Source organism: Ceratotherium simum, chromosome 34 (assembly GCF_057802395.1).
Source record: "Ceratotherium simum simum isolate JZ-2026a chromosome 34, ASM5780239v1, whole genome shotgun sequence".
Classification (NCBI taxonomy): domain Eukaryota; kingdom Metazoa; phylum Chordata; class Mammalia; order Perissodactyla; family Rhinocerotidae; genus Ceratotherium; species Ceratotherium simum.
In genome coordinates this window covers 18,563,034-18,588,409 of record NC_141933.1, presented here as the reverse complement: position 1 = coordinate 18,588,409, position 25,376 = coordinate 18,563,034, and the positions used below count along the sequence as shown (strand labels likewise).

The 25,376-nt window shown below is 35.7% G+C and overlaps 1 protein-coding gene and 1 pseudogene across 2 annotated transcripts; both read right to left on the bottom strand.

Moving 5' to 3' along the window:
• Positions 1-48: 48 nt before the first annotated feature.
• On the bottom strand, positions 49-7,597 carry LOC147912618 (olfactory receptor 4A15-like; annotated as a pseudogene). Its single transcript, XR_015549732.1, has 2 exons — positions 7,246-7,597; positions 49-2,548 (listed from the first exon to the last, which is right to left on the bottom strand). The product of XR_015549732.1 is annotated as an olfactory receptor 4A15-like (transcript).
• Positions 7,598-14,292: 6,695 nt separating this feature from the next.
• LOC101402074 (olfactory receptor 4A16-like) lies at positions 14,293-15,280 on the bottom strand. Its single transcript, XM_014797688.2, is given in 2 exon segments — positions 14,293-14,364; positions 14,366-15,280. Coding segments are annotated over 2 exon segments (987 nt in total).
• Between the last annotated feature and the right edge of the window lie 10,096 nt (positions 15,281-25,376).

The following is a 25,376-nucleotide window of genomic DNA, read 5'->3' as shown; positions in this document are numbered from 1 at the left end:
AAACCTGAAAAGAAAATATTTTTAAAATAGAAAAATCATTGTGTACAAATATGTTCAATACAATTATTAAGACTTGTGGAAAATTAGAAACTACATGGAATGTCCAACATTAGAGAAATGGATAAGTAAAATACAGTGCATCTCTTTGAATAATGTGTAGTTTATAACAGAGATATTTTTAAACAATTGTGCAATATCATAGCAAAATTCTTAGGTTGTAATATTAAGTGGGGAAAAATCTGAGTGCAATTTGAGTAGATAATATGATTCTAATTTAAATATATATCAATAAGAAAAAAAGACCCCAAAATATTTTTACTTCTAAATTGGTAGTATTGTAATTGATTCTATCATTGTTGATGCTTGACAGCTAAAGAAGAGACTTAAAACTCAGACTGGTGGGGGTGTGGATGATAATGTGATTTGTAAGATCCATTTAAACCTGAGATTCTACAATTATATTATTTCCTGGAAAAAAAAATCTCACCTATGAACTTGTCTGACATAGCTCCATGGCCAGGGCCCTAGGCAGCAGTTGGTTCACCAAGAAAGAAGTAAAGTTGTAAGACTAAAAATGCCAACTAGCTCAGATATGATAAGTGTCTTTGATGATTTATAAATGCCTTCTTTGGATAAGGCCTTTCTCTTGAGCCTTATAAGTGCTAACACATATCCTGTTTTTGTGGGTAAATTCTGTGAAGTTTCTTAGCTGTGGCTAATCATGCCTCAGGGGTATTTCACCACCATTAGCAGATCTTGCCAACAACCCAATTATTTCACTTAACTTAAGTGAACTTCAGAAGAGAACTTTTATAGCATTCATCTTTAATTTTTAACTCCTTCCTTAAGTCTACATGAAGACAAAACACTAGGCCAAGAGAAGAAAAAGTCTGCCACTTCTGAATTTGTCTGTTTGGTAACAAATGAACTCTATACACAGTCTGTATATTTGCTATTGTACAAATTAAACATTTAGGTGGGTTACTATCTGACTTTAAAATTTTTCATTATGCTATTTTGGTTTTTTAATCATTCTACCATTCATGGTGATCATAAATTTTAAATATTCTTTTCAGAAGTACATTAAGTGATAGTTACAAACCCTATTATAATGTTGGCACTTCACACCAGGTAAAGTTTACAGCACTTCTTCAAAGTAGTTGTTTCTTGTGCCAATTGTGGAATTAGATTAACTTAGATAATGATGAAAATAATATAGCTACAATGGTGAGTAGAAAGATTGCTTTAGAACCCATACAACTGTCTAGTCTAGAAAAGGGAACAAGTTCTGTTATGTCACATTTTTATGTACCAAGGAGGTACCATCCCCCACAAACAAGAACCTGAAATAAAACCAAAAATTTATTATCTGCTAAAGAATCTTAACATAATATGATTACATTTAAGAGATTAAACCTATACAATTCTCTTACTCTCTAATGGCTATAGCATATTCCACTCAGATAAAATTAATTTAAATCACTGTTTTAAAAATAAATAAGCTAACTAACCCAAAGGAAATTATTTTTAAATATAATCACTGATAGTGAAAGTGTTCCATGCTTCTGTGAAAGAATGAATATCAGCCCTCTTCCAACTAAAGTCACATTTTTACTCCAAAGTTTTCCCATGGCATTTTTCATTTCTCCCTTTCTCAGGGTGTAGATTAAGGGGTTCGGCATGGGAGTTATGAAAGTTAAAACCACAGTCATGGATTTAGCAATGGGAAAAGCGGAATTGGGTCTTGCATACAGGAAGAAACAGGGAACAAAGAATAATATGACCACAGTCATATGGGGTGCAAAAGTGTAGAAATTTTTGCATTCCCCTTCTAAACCATGAGTCTTAAGGGAGTATAATATGACCCCAAAGGAAACTAGGAGAATGAAGATGACAACGCCCATTCTCCTCCATTAGCTATCACAGAAAGTCCAATGAGGTAGGTATTGGTGTAAGCAAGTTTCAATAAGGGCTACATATCACACAGGAGGTTGTCAATGACATTGGGGCCACAGAAATGGAGCTGATAAATAAAGAGAAGTTGAACCAATGAGTGCAGAAAGCCTCCAGTCCAGGCCACCAGCAGCATGACAACACATACCTGCCGATTCATGATGACCAAATAATGAAGAGGTTTACAGATGGCTACATATTGGTCATAGGCCATCACCACCAGAAGAATGACTTCAGCACCAGCAAATAAATGATCTACAAAGACTTGAGTCATACAAGCCTGGAAGGAAATGGTCTTTCCTCATAGAACAAGGCTACAATCATTTTGGGAGCAATGGAAGTAGAATAGCCAGTATAAATAAATGATAAATAAACCAGAAAAAAGTACATTGGGGCACCCAGTGACAAGCTGGCCATGATGGCTGCCGTGATGAGCAGATTGCCCACTATCGTCACAGTGTAGATGGGTAAGAATGGGACAAATAGAACTTTTTGCCCCTCAGGGCTCTGTGTGAGCCCCAAGAGGACAAACTCAGTCACATTGTTCCTATTTTCCATGTGATCTTCTGAAGATGTTGAACTCAGGCGTCAGATGCTGCAAACAAAAGGGACAATAATGAATTTGAAAGGATCCCAAGCTTTATATCAAAAACATGATGCCTTACTCAACAATGTTTGCTCCACAGGGCCTCACACAGAGTAACTCTTCAGAAAATGATAGTTTGGAATCTCCTCCCACAATTATTCCGTTCCTTTCCACAAATTTCTTGCTTCAACTACAATGATGAGACTGCAGTATTCTAACTGGAGTATATGTGAGTGGGCATGTCTGTGAGATGATCTACAGAACAACAAGAAAGATACTTTCTCCAGAATATCTCTCGTAAAGATGGCATTTTTGACATTATATATCATTTCTTTTGTTCTTGAATGTTTTTTGGACTTCAGAGACCCTCCATGAAAACAATCTCATCCCTGATAATTTTATTTATATATTTATGTAAAGTAATACCCAGTACCTGGAGCATAAAATTATAGGCTGACGTTTGGATAACTACCTTTCTGAGTAACTTTACTGTGAGCTCCAAGACTTGAGGAATAAGTCACTCACAACAATAAAAAAGAAACCCAGTCATATTGTAAGTGCTCATTATATGCTTTTTGAATTTTATTTCATTAAACTGCATATCAACACTCATAAGAAAGCAACTGAGGGGAGATAAATATATTAAATTCTCCCCAGCCAAGAAAGTCTAATGAAAGCAATGTGTTTTTTGAAAATAACATACACACACATACACAAACTGAATTGACATTTTTTACAACCTAGGTTATTGAAGGAAAAAAGGATAATACAAATCAAAATGAATGGGTTGGGTGTTACATAGGCATTTTCCCTACTTTCTAAAATTGCTCGCAATTAATTATTGCTAACCATAGCTCAATTCAGAATGCCAAAATAAAGATTTTAGGCAGAATCATGGTGTAGTAGAACAAACTATATACCAAAAATCCAGAAGTATTACTCGATTTTGCTCAGTCATCTTGGGCAAAATCACATCACGACTTATATTCTTATTGGAAATGTTATGACCTTTCCAGATGTGTGTTTATGAATTGTTGTCATTGAAACTTTTTCCTAAATGACTCGATAACACTTCCACTGGTAGATTATCTTTATTTTAATCAGGGTGAATTAGAATGTGTTGAAAGTTGTTTGATTATTAATAATCAATATATGAGGCTAGTTATCTTGTTCATCTTATTAGTTCTGGTTCTCTGAGTCTGTGTTGAATACAAGATATTCATTCTCACTTGAGTAAAATAAATCATTTGTCAGTACTTTCCAGAATAGTCCATAGTCAATTTTAAGTGTAAGATGTGGAACTTCATATTGGCAGAATTATTTTGAATGTGCTCTGTTTAAGTGTCCACATTTGTAGATGATCATTTGCAAAGGGCAAGAGACTTTCTATCCTTTGTCCTATTAGGCAAATTTGTGCTCAAAGACCAGAGAGAGAATAAAAGTGTATATGAGAGAAAATAAGAGATAACAGAGAAAAGGCAGATAGAAACCAGCAAACACTGTAAGCTGAATGAAACATGCTTTAAAATTGGTAAACAGTTTGGTTTCAGGGCCTGAATGAGTTGAAGTAGAGGAAATTTCAGATTTCCTGAGCTGTCAATCAGGAGGTGGCCTGAAGGATAACACAGCATCGGTACCAGGACTTGCCTTTCAGAATCTTCTACTTCCAAATTAAAGAAAAATGAGTAAATAAAATTCTAAACATTATCAGTGGATGAGACCAGCTGCCTAAAGAAGTTCCATCTCCAGGGCTTCTGGCAGTTCATTGCATATATACGTATTAAATATCTTCACTCACAATTAGGAAGCTAAACTGCATTTACAATGGAAAATAAATAGTCACAGTTTGTAGGAGTAGTCCAAGCATTCAAGAGAGAGCTTCCACTAGGAAGGTCTGACCACTTGGCCTGTTGAACACTTACAACACTTATTTGTTTATAGCTGTGTTTTCCACTATCATCTGTTGGATCTGTCAGGATAGTAAACCTTTCTTATTAATCATTGTATCTACAGAATCTATGAGTGTGCCTAATACATTTTAAGTGATTAATAAATATTTGACTATTAAAAATGTTCCTATGAACATAATTACTCTAAACAATGGAAAACTATTAATTTGACTTATGATACAAAATTCTCTACTTTACCAATATTGTATTTTATTAAAAACAAATATATCTGATTCACACATTCATGAAATTCATCAAATTTCTTAACATATTCAATAAGAAACAAATAATTCATTAAGGAATGCTCAAAAATATAAATCCATGGTCAGCATCCCACAATGACAATTAAAATAACATAAATTAAGTAGATCTACACTATGCCAAATTCAACAACATAAGGCAGAAGAACAAACCACCTATGTGGTTCACTAGGTGTGAAATACTGGAAATACTTTCAATCAACAAGATATTGGAAATTTTAGACTCTGATATTTTGAGTTTTAGTCCAGATCCTTTTGAAACGTATGATCACAATGCCTCATCATGGCTTCTATTTAATTGTCTGTAAAGTAAAACCTGTTTCTCATGTAGGCAATAGCCTTTTTTGTAAATAATTGAGCAATAACCATAAAAATGATGCAGCAAAAATTCTGAGATCCTAGTAAAGACTTAATCAGCTCATCTGTTTTTTTCTTAAAAAGATAAATTTTAAAGAAATATCACATTTTCCAAGTCAATTTCTTCATAGTAAAGGAAAAATGCTACCTCTAAAACCTGAATGTGGTTGAATAGACTTTGGGGACAAATACAGGAAAACAACAATCAGAGAGTGGATTGCCTATCTTTGTCAGTTTTGTTTTGTAATTTTGCATGGCTGGACCAGGATGCCTGCATAGTGCACTTTTTGAGAATTCAGGTTCTAAATTCTGATTTGCAATATGGACCTCATAATCTGTACTTACCAACTGCATAACTTTTGATAAATTACTCAACATCATCCGTATAATGAGACTTAAAATAGCACCTACAACATAGGATGGTTTTAAGGATTAAATATGATAATGCAAATAAAGCTCTCCAAAAATTGTCTGACAAATAAAAAATACTACATAAATTCAAGATATTATTTACTATTATTACTATTACTATTATTTGTTTCCCCATGTTACTTTAGTGCCACATCTCTACAATTAGTTTTATATGAATTTCTCTAAAGTCCACTCTCTTCTCTAATTATCCAAAAGAGCATTCCCTAAGAGATAGATGGATTGACTGGGTCAAAAATTATTGTATACAATTATGGAAGCTATCCTTTCTTTACCATTCACGGTACTGTGTGGAAATTCCCTTGTCTGTCTTTCTCCATATTTCATTCTCCTCTTTGAAATGTTTCATTACAACTAAATTTAATCTGAGGGATCTTCTTTTTATAAATTGAGAGGTCAATTGGGTGCATAATGTAATGTGTCCAGTTTCATTCACAATAATTTTAAGACCCTAAAAATGAGAAAATATCCATGCAATCAACCCACTGGCTGATACAGATGTTGGCATTTTCTTTAAGATTCTATAGTTCTCGTATCTAACAAAATTTGTTAATTCTATTTACACAGACACTAAAATTTACTTTCTAATAAGAAATAAGTACAGGTTGGTGAATCGAACAAGTAACTAAATTTCTCTGAACTCAAGTTTCCACACGGTCAGTTTTGATTTTCCCTTTGTAATAAGGGGCTATTAATTTATATATCAAAATGTTACTTGGAGTATATACACAAAAAAAGAGAAAGCAGAGACTCAAACAGATAATTGTACACCAATATTCATAGCTGAATTATTCACATTAGCCAAAAGCGGGTTAAAAACCCAAATGTCCACCAACCAGTGAATGCGTAAACAAACTGTGGTATATACAAATAATAAAATAAATTATTCAGCCTTGAAAAGGAAGTAAATTCTGGTGCACGCTACAACATGGATGAACCTTGAAGACATTGTTCTGAGTACAATACACCAGACACAAAAGGGAAAATGTTTTATGATTTCTTTTGTGAGGTAACTAGAATAGTCCTGTTCACAGAAACAGAAAGTACAACAGTGGTTACCAGGACATGAGGGGAAGAGGAAATGGGAAGTTATTGTTTAATGGGTGCAGTTTCAGTTTGGGGCAATGAAAAAGTTCTGGAGATGGATAGAAATGATGAACGCATAATGATGTAATGTATATTTTACCACAATAAAAATATTATCAACAGAAATAAAACACCTACACATTACACGAACATTTAAAGATACCATACACAAGGTAACAAATTATAAAAAGCTATAGTAATCCTTACTATTATCTTCGATATATTAAGATTCAAAATAAATAATTGTTGGATTCTCTAGATTATATAAAGCAATCTAGAAAAGTTATTTTGAAGACAACATGTGTGACATATTATATTGTATGTTAATGTTATGTTATGTTATGTTATGTTATGTTATGTTATGCTCTGCATTTTCTGTATTTCGGTATACATTTAAATAACTGTAATACAAAATATCGGAAAAATTATTTCCATTGTGCTTATTCCAATAATATTCTATAAAGTGGAGAAAATACATGTGCTGTCTTATTCCAGGAACTTCTGGAATAAAACATTTGGGATCAAATGACAAAATCTACTTCTTAAGAAAGATACCTGGTGCATTCCACCTAAGTCTGTTTTGCCCTATTCTCACAGCAGTGAAAAGTGTTTGTAAATATGTTACCTGGGTTTTCTATTTCCTCTTCGGTCACTTGTTCCAAATCCAAGCTTCTAAAATTCTATCTTTTGTCCTGGAAGATGAAGGTTTAGTTTGATGAAGATAAGCCAAGACTGACCACATCAATCTGGGTGTGACTGCAGAGAAAGATTAGGGTACCTGTAACCACTGCAGCTGGAATGCTCTGTCACGCACAGGTATATCTCTCTATGCCTGCACAAAGCATGACCATCTTCTTCAACTTTCATAAACATTTTACGGTTTGGTTATGGAATTATCCAGAGTTGGCTTCAAGAATATACCATTGATGTGACTGATGAATCATCAAATTTGAAAGCTGTCATTGAGAATATGTATCAAGAATCAAGTTTAAAACCTAATTATTATGTTTAACTGATAAAATTAATGGAACAAATAATAGCATTTTTAGTCAATAATACAGAGAGTGGGATAATTAAAGAAATGGGCTTTGTTTCAGGTATTTTTTAAAGCATTCATATGACAGTTTTAATGTGGTTCATATCTAGTAAAGTAATAGCTTTTATTTTACATCTTGATAGTAACATTAATACCCAAGGAGAAATCTTCTGCCAAGTAGATGAAGATGTGACTGGGCATTTAATCAACAATGAACAACAAATCACTTCACTGAGTTGTTAAAACAGTTTGTCCCCAAGGCTGCTTGTTCAAAATTAAATTCACTGAGGAATCATGCTCTAGAGAACCAAGACCTTCCACACGATCCTTCCAGTGCATTCGATATTTTCAGAGGCTTCTCCTGGCCAATCATTTTAGGGGAATTAAGTGGAAAAAAAATAGCAATCTAACAGCAAAGAGCAAGTCACTTATTAATAGCAAAGATATAAGGTCACATGCACAAGAATCGTTTATTTTCAATTAATCAGAGTATATCTGAAATTCTGAAAACAAGGAGGGCACTGGAATGAAGTAAAAAGCTTTATTCTTTGTGTATGGCAGATATATTTAATGAAAATGGCACAAGATTATTTCTAATCAATTTACTAAAAGTTTCAATTCAACTCAGATGAGATATCTGCATACAAAATTCCAACTCAGAAGTTTTGCCCAAAAGAAAACACTATTTCTTAAATATAGAAATAAGTAACTAGGATGTGTAATTTGAAAGAGACTATTATAAAGTAATATAAGAAAACAACATAAAAGTTAAATCCAGAAATATTTGACACTTGGTGTTCAGATGACTTTTATATAACAATGGCAGGTCCTTAAATCTGAATCTTTCTACACATGCTCTAAAAAACATGCTATCTCTTTTTTGACATTTATTTATATGGAGGTTTTCTATCTCTTTATTGATATTTCCATTTTATTCATACACGGTTTTCTTGACTTTTGCCATATCTTCTGTTACTTTTTGAGCATCTTTAGGAGAGTGGTCTTAAAATTTTGTCTAGTCATCAGTTCTTTTTAGGGATAATTTCTGTTGATTTACTATTTTCATTTGACTGGGCCATACTTTCCTGTTTCTTTGTATGCTTCATGATTTTGTTGAAAATTAGGCATATGAATCTAACAATGTGGAAATCAGATTCTCCCCTCTTCCCCAGGATCGCTGAATTTTGGTTTGCTTTTTCATTTAATTGCTGTTGTTTATTTATTTATTTACTTGATTGTTGTAGGCTATCTCTGTGCCAAGGATCAGCCTGAGGTGTAAACTTAAGTTCTTCCCAGGGCTTTGCTGAGCTTGGTCCTTTCCCTGGGTATGCATGGTGACTTTCTAATTTCCCTAGTATATGTAGTTTCTTTTGAACGTCCTATTCTTTGATATCTGGCTCCTAAAAGGAAAAAAGAGAAAAATGAAGGAGGGAAAAAGGCATCACCCCCCTTTAAACATAGAACTCATTTCAACCAGAGAAGGAGGAGCTGTTAACCTTGGGAGGAGGTGCAACAACAATGGCCACCACCTCTTTGTCTGCGCCTCTGTGATCAGAAACAGCAATCAGTGGTCAGAGCACAGATCCTGATACTTGGAGGGTAGGGTCATTTTTGCCCACCCCGGCTCCCACAAGCTGTGTTCAAGCTGTTCCAGGAACATATCCACAGCTGCCTGCCACAGGGCTGACAGTGGTGGGGATGGGGAGCTGCTACTGTGCGGAGAGCTGAAATTGACTGAAATTAACTGTAATTTACCATCCAAGCCTTTGTCTGGAAGTTGTAAGCCTTCAATAGCCTCCAGAGTTCCAGAATGTTTACATCAGCAGCTTCTGCCTGTGCAATCATTGTCCAGGTGGAAGGACAGATTTCTGGTGCTTCCCACTCCACTATCTTCCCAGAATCCTCTGCCCTGGGTTGCTTTTGGGAATGAAAAAAGGTTCTGGAATTAGATAGTGGCGATAGTTGCAGAAATTTGTAAACAGACTAAAAACCACTGAATTTTATGCTTTAAAATGTTGAATTTTATGATATGTGAATGATATCTCAATAAATAAAATGTTTGCTTTTATATAGCTCCATTCCCTTCCCCTCTTCTTTGTACTGCTAGCATCATACAAAGTACATCTTTATATATTATAAGGGCATTCACATAGATTTTGACTTGTTGTTTACACTGTTGTATTCTAAATCAGATAATGAAAGAATTCAAAGCAAATATATCTATATTTATATTGTCTTTTACGTTTGCCTATGTAGTTATTTTTACCAGTGCTCTTTGTTTCTTCATGTGGATTCAAGATACTATCTAGCGAGCTTTCATTTCAGCCTGAGGAACTGCCTTTAGTATCTAGTATAAGGCAAGTCTACTAGTAATGACTTTTCTCCATTTTTGTTTATCTGGGAACATTTTTTTTCTTCATTTTTGAATGATGGTTTTGCGTGATATATCATTTGCGACCGACAGTGCTTCTCTTTTTTTCTTCAGCACGTTGGATATATTATCCCACTGTCTTCAGGCCTCCATGGTTTTTGATGAGATATTGGCTACGACCCTTACTGAGGAGAGCTTGTAGTTCTCATCTTGCTATTTTGGAGGTTCTCTTTTTTTCTTTGCCCTTCACAATTTGATTATGATGTATTTGTGTATATCTCTTTAAGTTTATCCCAGTTGGCCTTTACTAAGCTTCTTTGACATGTAGATAAATGATTTTCATCAAATTTTGAAAGTCTAATGATTATTTTTTCAAATACTCTTATTACCCATATCTCTGTCCCCTCTTATTCTTGGACTCTCATCTGTGTGTGTTGGTATGCTTGGGGTTGTCCCACTGGTCTCTGAGACTCTGCTCATCTTTCTGCATTCTTTTTTCTTTCTGTCCCTCAGACTGGGTAATCTCAATGACCTATCTTCAATCTCAGCTTTCCTCTACTTACTCAAATCTACTATTGAGCCACTTTAGTGAAGTTTTCATTTCAATTATTGTACTTTCAACTCTAGAATGTCTTTTTGTTCCTTTTTATAATTTTCACCTGTTTATTGTTTTATCTATTTAGTTGTTGAGGAATTATTCTATAGTTCTTTCCTTTAGCTCTTTAGACATAGTTTCTTTTCTTTTTTTGTGAGGAAGACCAGCCCTGAGCTAACATCCATGCCAATCCTCCTCTTTTTTTGCCGAGGAAGACCAGCCCTGAGCTAACATCTATTGCCAATCCTCCTCCTTCTTTTTTTCCCTTTTTATCCCCAAAGCCCCAGTAGATAGTCGTATGTCATAGTTGCACATCCTTCTATTTGCTGTATGTGGGACGCCGCCTCAGCATGGCCGGACAAGCGGTGCGTCGGTGTGCACCCGGGATCCGAACCTGGGCCGCCAGTAGCGGAGTGTGCGCACTTAACCACTAAGCCACGGGGCTGGCCCCTAGACATAGTTCTTTTTAGTTTTTTGAATATTTTAAAATAACTAATTTAAAGTTTTTGTCTACTAAGTCCACCATCTAGGCTGCCTTGGGGACATTATGTGTTGACTGTTCTTTTTCGTTTGTATAAGCCATACATTCCTATTTCTTTGCGTGTCTTCGTTTTTTTATGAAAACTGGAAATTTAAATAATATTATGTGGCAACTCTGGAATTCATATTTACCCCACCACTACCACTGAAAATTTCTTGTAGTCCTTGTTTGTTGTTGTAGCAATTTGTTCTTTCTTTGGCTTTCCAGATCTAATTTTAACATCTGCATTCTTTGTCATGAGTTTCCCCTGAAGTCTTTGCTCAATGAGCTTAGTGGTCAGTTAATTTATTATTGGATGGAGATGTCCTTAAATGTATTAAACCAGTCAGTCTCCCAGCTTTTGTGAGAGGTTATGTTTGTGTATTGGGTCATGCCTTTAATGCTCCAACAAGCAATTTACAACTATACTTTATCCTTCACTTCCTTTGTGTGGAGCCACAAGGTTAGTTGGCATTGAAAGATTAGAGCTTTCTTGGGTAATTTATCCAGACTTGGGCATGCACATGGTCTTCTAGATTCCCAGGGATATATTGGAGCTTAACAATTTCCCCTATGGATATCTCATTCTGCAGATTTTTCCAAGTTTTTTGATCAGCTTCTTGTTTGTCCCATTTATTATCATCACCTCTGGCAGCTGGGATGTTCAATGTTTTCACTGAATTTTTCTTAGACAAATGCCTCAGAGAAAATGTTCTCACAGTGTGAGCTCTGACTCAGATTATATAAAGACTAGTGCTGCAGATGGGAGATACAAGGTGCTGATAGATAAATAAATAAATCTTTGAGAGTGAAGTCTGGAGGATCTCTAAACCTGTTCAGCCCCCTCCAGTGTATGTCAGACTGTTGGTTTTCATGGGTGTCACGATTGCAAAGATCCCATGTTCCTGTGGAGAGGGTTATGTAATAGGGCAAGTTAAAGTGCCACAAAACTCACGGTTTTCAGGATTCGGCTGTTTTTTGTTTAAATAAACAACCCCTGTTGTTTACATCTCAAGGATGTAGAACAACAACTGCTCATTCATTGCTGGTAGAAATGCAAAATAGCGAAGCCACTTTGGAAGACATTTTGGCAGTTTCCTACAAAACTAAACGTACTCTTACCTTATGATCCTACAATCACGTTTTTTAGTATTTATCCAAAGAAGTTGAAAACTTTCGTCCACGAAGCAGTCTTACACAGATGTTTATAGCAGCTTTATTCACAATTGCCAGACCCTGCCATTATTGCCAAAACCACCAAGATATCCTTCAGTAGAAGAATGGATAAATAAACAGTGGTATATCAAGACAAGGGAACATTATTCAACACTAAAGATAAATGAGCTATAAAACCATGAAAAGACATAGAGGAAACTTACAGACATATCAGTTAGTGAAAGAAGCTGATCTGAAAAAACTACATACTGTATAATTCCAACTATATGACATTTTGGAAAAGGCAAAACTATGGAGACAGTCAAAAGATCAGTATTTGTTATAGGTTAATCTGGAGGGAGGGATGAAAAGACAGAACACAAAGGATTTTTAGGACAATGAAACTAGTCTGTACAATAGTACAATGGTGGATTCATGTCATTGTACATTTTTTCAAACTTCTAGAAAGCACAATATCAAGAGTGAATCCTAATGTAATCTATGTACTTTAGGCAATAATGATGTTTCAAGGTAGACCCATCTAATGTAACACATATACCATTGTGTTGTAGGATGTCAATAATGGGGGAGGTCATGCCTGTTTTGGGACAAGGGGTTTACGGGAACTCGATATATTCCACTCAATTTTGCTGTGAACTTAAACTTACTCTAAAAAATAAAGTCTTTTTAAAGATTAAAACTTGATAATCTATTTTTAAATTTCCTTATTAATTGCTCCTTTTGCTTCATCACTTCTCTCTCATTCACTCCTGGGGAATCATAAAAGGTCACTTAAGAAAGTTAGATTTTATTTAAAAGGCAAAAAAATCACTTATATATATGGGTTTACACGGTGTGCTGACTCTGGGGAAAATATTATTATTGCATACAGTCCTACAAAGTGGCCATGAAAGGGAACAGTGAAAGGAAATATCCCCAGTGGGCATTATTTCAGGAGGCATATCTGGTTGTGAACTTTGCAAAGAGGAGATAACCTGAGGCAGATCTATGAGGTAGATCTATATCTACCCCATTCATGGCTTGGCTAGCTGGTCAGGAACTGAAAAAGAAAAAGATTGAAAGTTTGATGACAAAAGGTGTGGGAGATAATAAAGTAATGAATGGACCTCTTAGAATGAGCATAATCTGTAAAGATATTTGCTGCACATGAATGCCCACCAGACATCAAGGAGAAGACTCTTGATGAGCAAGTTGACAAGACGATCCATCTGTGAACATCAGTCAAGTGCTTTCCAAGCTCTCACTGCTTGCTGAATGGATCCATGTAAAAAATGGATCTAACAGCAGTCTAATATGATGCATGGGCTTAATAACATGTATTTGTCCTCACCAATGTTTTTCTGGCAACTTCTGTAGCTTAATGCTCAATCTAACCTCAGTAAAGGCCCTTGCAGAGAAAACGATAAAGAACCAGTCAGAAATCTGGCATTCGGTTTATTATATCAGACCCAGTTAATCATGAAAGAGGCAGTGATTTGACTTCACAGGAATAGACACATTCTGCTTATAGCACTCCTGTGCATGGAATCACAAAACTCCTTTCATTCATTGCCACTAAATCTCACCCAAGATTGCCTCTAACCAAGAACCCCATAACACAGCAAAACAGTGGGCTCATAGTCAAGATCATCAGCCCCAGAAATTTGCTCTGTTAGCCAAATAGCTTTCTCATTACTTTGAGTGAAAGTAGATTTTTAAAGTTAGCTTGTTTTTCACTTTTGAAAAGAAAAAACTCCTTCTTTTAAGTCCCTTTTGAATATAAACTGAGAAAAATAAAGTTACAACGTGAACTTAGTTTATTTTTCCTTGTTATAGGACAAATATCTGTGCTTTTCATTCATCCTCCAGAATTGGTCTATTAGATTCCTTCTAACCTCAAAGGACAATTTATTCTACTTTTTTGATGATTTTGTATAAACAAAGAAACGCATCCCTAGAGAATCCATTGAGTTCACTGTCATCCATTGTTAGAATTTACTGCGTGTTTATTGCTTTAGAACTAGTAACAAATGCGTTCAGTGTGGGTGACACATTTTATTCTACCAAAGGTTAACTTTTTACACAAGAGTTTTTCCATGGCATTTTTCATCTCCGAATTTCTCAAGGTATATATTAAAGGATTCAACATGGGCGTGATAACTGTACCAACTACAGTTATGGATTTATCAATGGGAAAGTTGGAAACAGGTCTAACATACATGAAAATACAGGGAACGAAGAAAAGGACAACCACCGTGATGTGGGAACTGCAGGTAGACAGGGCTTTGCGCCTCCCTTCCTGACTGTGGGTTTTAAGGGAATTCAGGATGACTCCATAGGAGATCAGTAGAAGGATAAAGATGACCATACAGATTGCTCCACCATTAGCAACTACAGTGAGGCCTACAAAGTAGGTGTCAGCACAGGCAAGTTCTAATAATGGGTACATGTCACACATGAAGTGGTCAATGACATTGGGGCCACAAAAGGGGAGGTTGTACACAAAGAGAACTTGAACCATAGAGTGCACAAAACCTCCAACCCAGGCCACCACCACCAGCAGGATGCAAACCTGTTGATTCATGACGGTCAAGTAGTGCAATGGCTTACAGATGGCCACATAGCGATCATAGGCCATTGCCACCAGAACGAAGACCTCGGCACCTGCAAATAAGTGTCCTAGAAAGACCTGTCCCATGCAAGCTGGGAAGGAAATTCTCTTTTTATCACAGAGTAAGTCTATAATCAATTTGGGTGAAATGACAGTGGAATAAACTGCATCCATGAGTGATAGATAGGCAAGGAAGAAGTACATCGGGGAGCCCAGGGAGTGGCTGGCAAAAATAGTCACCAAAATGAGCAGGTTGCCCACCATTGTCACAATGTAGATGAGTAAAAACATGACAAACAATGCTTTTTGCCCCTCAGGATCCTGAGTGAGGCCCAGGAGGACAAATTCTGTTACGTTGTTACTATGTCTCATTTACTCTTCTATAAGGCCTGTTTCAGGGATGAGAGATGAGAAGAATGGGACCTGAAATGAAACTGTGAACATTACTATCAATACATCCATTATGTTATGGGCACATCTTCGTCATTATGTCTTCTACAATGGTTTACACACAATAAACATTTAGTAAATGTCTATTGAGTTCTTCTACCAAAGAGCGCATTTCATCTTCCTTTGACAATTTTACTTCTCCTCAGATGATTTTGTTGTGACTACAAGTAAGAGGTTCTATCTCAAAGTCTTAGTGGATCTTCTGTGGAGAAGAGTAACCAAAGGTCCAACGGTCAAGTCCTACATTTAATAAAGCCTTATTTAAACTGTGTCAGTTTTTGGCACAGAAGTCAGCAATAACGAACAGAGAAAGGGTTCCTGCTGTCCAGAAATTTACTCTCTGGTGGTGGTGATAAACTCTAAATAAATTGGAATGGAGTCAGACCTTTGAGTTGGTAGTATTTGTGGTGAGTGCCTTTACAGTATAATCTATGTAGCGCCAAAAATAACATCTCTTCTGGAATAACTCACTTAATACTATGATATTCCACTATCAGATGTTCACTCCTTCATGTCTCAAAGGACGTTCAGTCTTCATGAATCTCTCATTAAATATAGAGAAACTAGACTTTGAACCGTATCAAATAACTACAGTATTATTTAATGTGTTTGCTGTAGCAACTACTTGGTCTGACTCTGTCACCTTTTTAAGGAGTTGTAATTCTCTCCATTTAATCTTCTCCTATCCCACAAATCTTAAGCCACGTAACACTATCTAAATCTTCAGCAAATATTTTTGAACTGAACTGAAATGGCTCATGACTATCACTATTACATTAGCAGCTAGTATTTTTTTTTTCCAAAACTCTTGGGATGAGAAATGTAGTGAGGAAGGAGAAAATAGGCGCTGGAAAGAGAGCTAGAGGACAACGGAACATCGTTTTATTTACAATGCTCCTTAGGTACTGAGAGAGCTCAAAAATAGAACTTCAGTGCTCAGATTCAAAAAAGCAGCATACTCACGGGAAAAGTCCAAGCTCAGTGTGAAAGGCAAGGGTTTGAGTAATTTTCAAAACGTAATTACAAGCCTGCTCAGTTTGTTTATTGGAAAACAAACGGTTTGAACTGGACATTCTCAGAATCCTTTCCAGTCCAACTATCTATGATACTATTAGTGAGGATCCACCTTATTCTATTCTGTTGACAATTTTTTTTCTTTCTTCATGTTTTTATAATTAAGTAAAACTTTTCAAGCTTATCAATGTTATTTGAAAAAAGCTAGCCAGTAGTAGCGGGATTTGATAATTACAGAGACCAAATAATGACTACAAGTTTCTCATTCAGTGTTTATCTATTTAAGATCCAAAACCTCCTCAGATAGAGAACGTAGCACAGTGGTGAGTAGTGTGGACTCTGGAGCTGCACTGCCTGTGTTGGAATCCCCGCTTTGCCAGCTATCTAGGTGACCTTGGGCAACTTAACAAACCTCTCTGTGCCTCAGTTTCATCATTTTGGGAATAGGAATACCAATAGTGCCTACCTCTTGGGGTTATTTTTTTATTACATATAAAGTGCCTAGAACCTGGTAAATGCTGGCACCTGGTAAAGACTCAATGAATGACAGCTGTTTTTAATGTTCTTGAGTGCTTCATTATGAACATTGCATAGGAACAAGTCACCTGGATCTTTGTCAATTTGATAAGAATTATAGACATAGTCCAGGATAAAATATAAAAAGAATATTTTATCTATAATTCATGAACCCCAATTTGGGCATAGATAAGAAGGTATGTTTTAGGAATTATATATCTTATTACATACGAGCTGTAATATGTACCTATGCTGGGATGTATTTTTGCTAGAAGCAAGCATAACACTAGAAAAAAGTAGAAGATGAAAGAAAAGAAGGATCAAATCAGGAAGGAGAAATTATATTTAAGAAAGGAATATCCACAAGTAATAAGAATATTAATGTGATAATTAAGTGAGGACATATTCTTTAAAAAATTCTTCCAAAAGATTTCCTTTAGTGAGGAAGTGCTGGAAGTCCAATTCCCTGAGGCTTCCAGGGGTTACTCAGGAGCCTTCCTGGGAAACCATAACAAATAAACACAAAGCACATCCTAGTAAAGAAAAGAAAAGAAAATTCAAAAGGAAAAAGGCATTGATTTCTCAGAGACCGTACATCTGATGGTTAAGGACAAAAGTAAACAAGAGAGAAGAACTGTATAACTATAGATAGAAACCCAGACTTTCAGATTATTCATTGCTCAAAAAACAGTTACACAATTACTAAACCTCAAATGTAGACAAGTTGCTTCCATTCACGTGGATTTGGCAGGGAGGAGGACATGTGCAGGAAAGTCTGAATTTTCTCTAGAAGCCGCTGTAAGAAACATTTCACACACTCATTCACGTCACTGCCCCCTTCTTTAGAAGCCCACTGTGGTGAACATTCCACAGGCTCACTCACATCACTGTTCCCACTCAGTTCAGAAGTTCTGTCATCATGGAAGCTTTAGATCAATAACGCCTCACCTACTGAAGAACATAAGAGTGGAAGGTAGTCTATATCCAATTAATTTTTTTCACTCCTTACACTCCGCAGAATCTAGTGCTCTTACTCTTATTAATTATCAATATTGGATTTCACCAGGATGAATTTTCTGTTAGCCAGTTAAATTATTTACATGTAAAAATTAGGTAAATAACCTATGCTCCATAATTTAAGTCATCAAAGGTTTGATACTATAAAAACCAAAAGATAGTATTACTAGGCTTTCAACTTAAACCACTAAGTCAATACTTCTCTATTTTAAAAATATCATTTAACATAGTTTCTTAAGAATATGTTTTTTTAAAAAGACAAATTAAAATCCTACAGGTAGAAAAATACTACAGTACTTTAGAATTACAGTTTTGTAGCTCTCTAAGTGACAGTAAGCAAAGTACTTCCCTGAGCATGGGTTCCTTTATGAATATGTACAAACGTGGTTGCTGTGACAATTCTAAAAGATTCACACACAAAAGCTGTCATCAAGCTCCCAGAACAAAATCGCCATTCATTGCTTTATATTCTAACACACTTGACATGATATACAATTTTAAATCTCTAAATGTCTAAAAGTAATTATAAATATTAACATATCACAAAAAATATAATAGCCCATGAAGCAAGATTAGAAATCCGTTGGTGTATCTGTAGTGCATTACATGTTTCTCCTTGTTATTTGGCAAAATGTACAATAAATATCTGTCAGGCTATAATGCTAAAAGCAAATACGTTTTGTGTATTCTTGTTAATTTATATGTCTTGCTAGCTTACTTTACTCAATTCAGACTTCCTCCAATGAAAATATATGATATTTAAGAATATTCATGTCTCTTTAAATATATGACTTTTCAGTGAGTATCCCTTGTTGCTTGTTTCAAGAACTTACCTCTTGGGTTTTGCCTTGGTCTTTAAAATCAGTGCTTCCTTCACTGAGAAGAACTGTAGGTACCCCATGTATCTACATGTGAACGCAGAACACATAATAATGTATGGCTGATCAGTGGATCTAGAAATAGTTCCAAGTGGCCACACTTTCCATATTTCCACAGAGGCTCTCCATTATCTCAATCTTTTAGATAAATGTAGAAGTATTCAATGTGGATGCCTAGAATACAAAGACACTTAAATACAACATAAATATTTACTGTGAAAGATAATTGAACATTCTCACCTGTTGGGAAAATTTCTTCATAGAAAAAATAAAGCTGCTATGTTCTCACGACTATGTAAAAACTGACCTAATTAGTGGAAATTAAGTTCACCACGCCCATTATTTGCCAAAACAAAAACCCCCAAAATTTTAAACACTGAAATTGGTTATTTGAAGGTAGCTCTTCTCAGTTGATTACAGTGAAGCAAGCAAAAAGTACTTTACTTTGAGGATTTAGGATTACGTTCAGGTCTCTGACCATTAATATATCTCTGTGCCTAACAAGACAAGTGTTGGGATTTAACTTCCTAGAATAGTCCATGACCAAGCATTCCCACAGGTAATAGGAGAACTCTTTAGCTTTTCAATCATTCAAATAGCTTATCCCTAAGGCCGCTTCCTCCCTAATTAAAAGTACATTTCTACTTCTCCTCAACTTCATCTCAGAAAATTGGGAACTTCCATAAATTTCTACAAGCAATGAGGGATATCTATGAAAAGGAAAATATAACAAGAAAACATCTATAGGACTAGATACCAGTTGGAGATAGACTCCAACCTGGAAATCTCTTGGGCCATTGTATAAGGAAAGTAATTCTTCCATTTATTTGTGTGGACCCAACCTACGGTTTTTACATCAATACTATTTTAAATGAAAGATAATGTAAGGTCATCATAGATTAGTTTATTAGAATATTTGGAACAAATTCAAATAAAGTAACCACTTCTGGACAGTTTTCTCCCCTAGAACAATCCTAAGAGAAAAAAAGATTTGGCTCTTGCCAAGAAAAAATAGCAAACAGGCAAATATGTGAAAAGCCAGTAATTTGTAAAGAAAAAATTATTAAACAAAGTAAATAAATTATGAGCTTCATATTAGAAAATACTTAGCGCAAATAATATTTCAGCCAAAATGAAAGGAAAAGCAGTTTCAGGTTTCCTTATCCATTCATATCCCCAACAAAGGAGGTCCTTACTCTAGCTGTTAAAGGCTTTGCTCAAGAGCCTTGAGGCTCAGAGGTAGAAAGCCTTGAGACTGGGAAATAATTGAAGTTGATGTTTCAATTCTTATAAAGACAAGTAATCACAGACCCGTAGTTCTGGGTTGGAGTGGATGTTGTTGATCAAAATCTGAATCTATGTGAGGTGGAACCATAATGATATAAAGTCCATCAATTCAATCCCTTAATTTTAGTCCAGTATCAGTTGAGTAACTTTTTCTACAAGAAAGGAATTATTTTCCAGTAAGAGCCTGCCTATTATCAAATCTGTGAGAGCTTCCATCGTTATTTGTCTTAATATGACTTACTATGGACTCCATTGAGCTTGTTCACATCCACATATATTTAGTTTAATATTGCGCTTTCTAGGTCATGAGGATCTTAGATAAAGAGTCATTAAAGACTTATATGAACCAGCTGAAGATCTTTATTATGTGCTAAGCCACACCAAGAGTTGGAGGTTTTCAAATTACCTAATAAATGGAGGAAATCTTGCAACCCCAAATGTTACATGTATTATTTCTAAGATTTAAAGAATACATCTAGGGCCGGCCCCGTGGCTTAGCGGTTAAGTGCTCGCGCTCCGCTGCTGGCGGCCCGGGGTTCGGATCCCGGGCAAGCACCGACGCACCGCTTCTCCAGCCATGCTGAGGCCGCGTCCCATATACAGCAACTAGAATGGATGTGCAGCTACGACATACAACTATCTACTGGGGCTCTGGGGGAAAAATAAACAAATAAAATCTTTAAAAAAAAAAAAAAAAAAAATAAAGAATACATCTAAACACTGTTCCTCTCTTACTGGTAGATGGCAAAATATACAGAAGTCATCCTTAATCTAAGAGAACTATCTGATATGATCAAGGTGACTGTGAGCTAAATTAACACTCAGAGCTAGAGAGCTAATAAATGCATAGGCATAGTGTTCTATGTGCCTTCCAGCAGAATGCAAAGAACTGCTAATGCTTTTTTGTGTAACTGAATGAAGTAAAAGAATTTGCTAGATGGATGATGTCTACAGCAGCCCAGAAGCGAATTTATGTGCTCCAATGAGAATAACACAGTGAAAATATTAACTTATATAGACATTGCCTCAAAACAGGTAGCAATTCTCTATAAGCCACATCCATTGCCAAACTAGAAAATTAAATGGAAAGATAATATTTGTCACAAGGAAAAGTAAGAATTGCTTGTTTTGCACCAATTCGCCCAATAAGAATAGCTCAAAGACCTAGACAAATATAAAATATATATGTTTAAAAGCATTAGTAACCTAACAGGAATCCAGGATATGTAGGGCCAATATTTTGAAGAAAAGAGAAACCAGAGAGCTAAACCCTGCATTTCCTGGCTTCTTTTCTCTAAGATATGGGCTAATTCTAAAAATCAAAAGTGAAAAGTTAAAAAGCTAAGTGGAACTTCCTACAGAGCCTTTACCCTGGGGGACAACAAATGGGATTCAAGGTCTATCAAGGAGAAGAGGCTTTTGTAAATAACCAGGCTCTCATTTGAGGCCACAGAGGGCTTGACTCTTGTCGTCAGGGTGAATGGAAAACAGGAATCCTCAGAGAAACTCCAGCTCAGCTTGAATCATCTAATTTCTTGATTAGATTAAGTTATGTGGGATTTTGATTTCCCAAGCCTAGCTGTCAGCTACAAACAAAATGAAATCCTCTCTTAAAGAAGAAAACATCATCAAATCCTTGAATTATGTCTACAACTTTTTAAATATAAAATCTGGCACAAAAACAAAAATAAAGCCTAGGAGAATACAAGGCCTAATTGAAAAGCAATAGCAATAGAAACAGATATAGAGGATCCAGACTATGAAAAAAAAAGCATTTTAAAATAAACTTAGTGCGTTCAAATAATTAAAGCACAGGATAGATAATAAATTGAATCAAATAAATTTGAAAACTAAAATACATAATAACTGAAATTAAGAACTCAGTCGTTGGCTTTAAGAGCAGATTAGATACCTGTGAATATAGAATAAGTAAATGGGAAGAAAGATTAGAACAGAATATGCAGACCAAAGCAGAGAGAGAGAAAGGGAGGGCAATGCAGAAAATAGCATTAAATACATTTAAAAGGCACAGTGCATAGTTCTAACGTACATTTAATCTAATTACAATTTAAGAAAGAGAAGAGAAAGAGACAGAGTAGGCAAAATATTTGAAGAGCTAAGGCTGGAGTTTTTTCTAAAACTATTGAAAGGCATTAAGCTGTACATTCTTGCAGAGTTACAAATTTCATCATGAATATATTAAAAAATGATAAATTTTCAAAAAAGTATATATAGAAAAGTTACAGCATAATAAAACCAGAGACAAAGAAAAAACCTTAAGGACATATTGCATTCAAGAAAGTAACAATAATACTGACAGCCCATTTCTTAAGAGGATAGAAGGTGAGAAGATAGAGGAATGACATCTTCACAGTGCCAAATGAAAACAGAACTCAATGGTATGATTCTTACAAGATTAACATCTTAAGAGGATAAAAGGTGAAAATAATATAGTGGAATAAACTGCATAAACCCTAGCCAAAAATAGGGCATGTTTTCTATACTCATATCAGAAGGAAAATAGACTTCAAGGCAAAAAGCATTTCCAGACATAAAAGTTTTTCAATGGCAAAAGTTCAATATAGTGAAAATATATAACAATTATAAATTGATATGTACCTAAAAACATAGCTTCATAATACATTTTTTTGAAAAGTAGATTGACTTGAAAGGAATATTAGATAAATCAGCAATAATAGAAGGAGACATTAGCACAGTTCTCAGTAATTGCAGGAACATGTACACATGAAAAAACTCATAGAGATATAAAACAATTAAAAAACATCATTAACAAATGTGATCTATGACATAAGAAAGCAATGCATCCAACAAATGAAAAATCCATATTATTCTCAAGTGCACGTAGAACATTTTTAAAAATTGATTATATGTTGGGCCATAAAGCAATTCTCAACAAATTTCAAAGAATTACAATCGTAAAGTATGTCTCTGAACATGAGGAAAATAAGGTAGAAAATAAAAACCTAAAAGTAACCAGAAAATTCCTGTATATGTGAAAATTAGACAGTGCATTTCTAAGTCACCCATGGGTACAATAAGTTACAGTAGAAATTAGAAAATATTTAACAATAATGAAACTACAACATACCAAAGCTGTGAGAGTTGGCTAAAATCTTATTTGCATGTGCTAGAAAATGACAAATTTTGAAAAATCAATGCACTAAAGATATATTCAAGAAGATACTAAAGTGACAGAAAAGTAAAACTAAAATAAACAGTGGGATAGAGAGAATAAAACTAAGAGCAAGTGTCTGAACAAATCTGCACAGTATGGCAGCAGCAGCCAAAAGTAGGCGATTGCTGCACTGCAGTCTCATGTGAAGATGGTCTTGAAGGATTGTAGTGAAGGAAATCCTCCTAGTAAGCGGTATTTTGAGCAGTACATATGGTTTTCCACTTCACGTGGAAGGAGAAATGGCCTGAGTTATGAATCTACACTGACTCATGGTCAGTGACTACAGATTTGATCAACAATTGAGGGAAAGGAAAAAATGGAAGAAGGATGTCAAAGACGTCTGGAGGAGCAGTGTGTGGCTGGTTCACTCAGAATGGATGCCAAATGCAACAATACTTCTGTCTCATATAAGTGCCTGTCAGAAAGAAACCCCTGCAGAGAAGGCTCTCAAAAGTCTGGTCGACAAGAGGACCTGTCTTGTAGAGATCAGTCAGCCTTTTTCCCCAGCCACTTTTGTGGTCACTATGGTTGAAATGAATGCTCTACACAGGCTTAGTGAACAATATGATCTACCTTTCACCAATGCTGGTCTGGCTACTATCACTGCCGAATGTCCAAAATTCCATTAGTAAAGTCCATCACTGACTCCCCCACAGGGCACAATTCTCCAGGTAAATGAACCAACAACCTGTGACAGCTAACTTCATTGAAACTCCTCAACATGGAGGAGACAGCATCTTGTCATCATATATTCTAGATTTATAATTGTCCCTGATAGATGCAGTGCTTCAACCTGCTTTATTATTCCTGGATCTGAATCCATTAACTTTTGCCATGATATTCCACTCATTGTCATCTCTAACCAGGAGACACATTTTATAATAAAGTAAAGCAAATTGCTCACCACCATAGAATCCACTGGTGTAACCATATTACCCATCACCTGGAAGCAACTGGCTGAACAGAACACTGGAATGGCCTACTGAAGGCTGAGTTATGGTGCCACCTGGGACACCCTACTCTGAAAGTCTGGAATACTGTCCTATATGTTTAACATACAGTATGTGCTTAGTAAGTTTTAGTCATCTTATACTTTATGCCATGCATATTCATGACAGAATATCCCCGTGCTAGTAAACTTTCCCCCATGTAGCCTTATATTTTGCCCTCCTCCATTTCAATATCCAAAAGGTCAATTTCCACATATGTTACTCCAGATATTGCTAGTACATGTTATCTAGAAACTCATTTTTTTTAATCAAAAACTGTTTCCCTCTAAAACAACACTGTATTTCCTTCATGGGCTCTACTGACACCTGAACTTAATTATTGATCTGGAGACAATGAGGGACTGCTCTGGGAAAGGGTATAAGACTTTTGATAAGACGGCTCCCTGAATCTTTGTCATACTTGAAGAAGCTAACCCTGAAGAAGTTAACTACTAACAGCACTCCCAGCAACAGGAGTGATAAATTCCTCTTTCCTAAAGGGAGAGCAGGGTAGTACATCATCATATACACCTCAGTCCACCCCCTATGCCGCTTGAATCCATTTCTTCATAGACATTATGGAAACAGTTCCTCTAGGATCCTTTTCCTGGGGGGAAATTAGAAAGGAATGCATAGAAGGATAAGCTATGTCCCTTGCCATTGCAGCTGATCTTAGAATTGTAACTTCTACTTATCAACTTCTTCCTTCACTATCAATTCTATTCTGACTTCACCTTCCACTAGCACCTTGACTGGTCTCAGTGACTTACCTAGAGGTGTAGTCCAGAACTTCACCCCCAAAATGTCTAATCACCCCTTTACTATGCCTTTCTCAGGCCAGGGTTCCTGTATTTTCTCATTTACTGTCCAAATTGGATGACAATAGCAAGAGGTAGCCAAGTGGGTCACATGAGAGACAAAAATATTCTTCCCTGCCACTACTGTGTTATAGCATTTCCCTTTCCACCAGACAATCAGGGTCAATTACCTCTACCAGAGTCATAGAAAGAACCCATTCTCTGAATTGTTACAGATAGCAATCGTTCTAGAGCTAGGGGAGCAAGATTTAAGATAAATCCAACACTATGACACACAGGACATGGTGAAAAAAGAATTCCTCT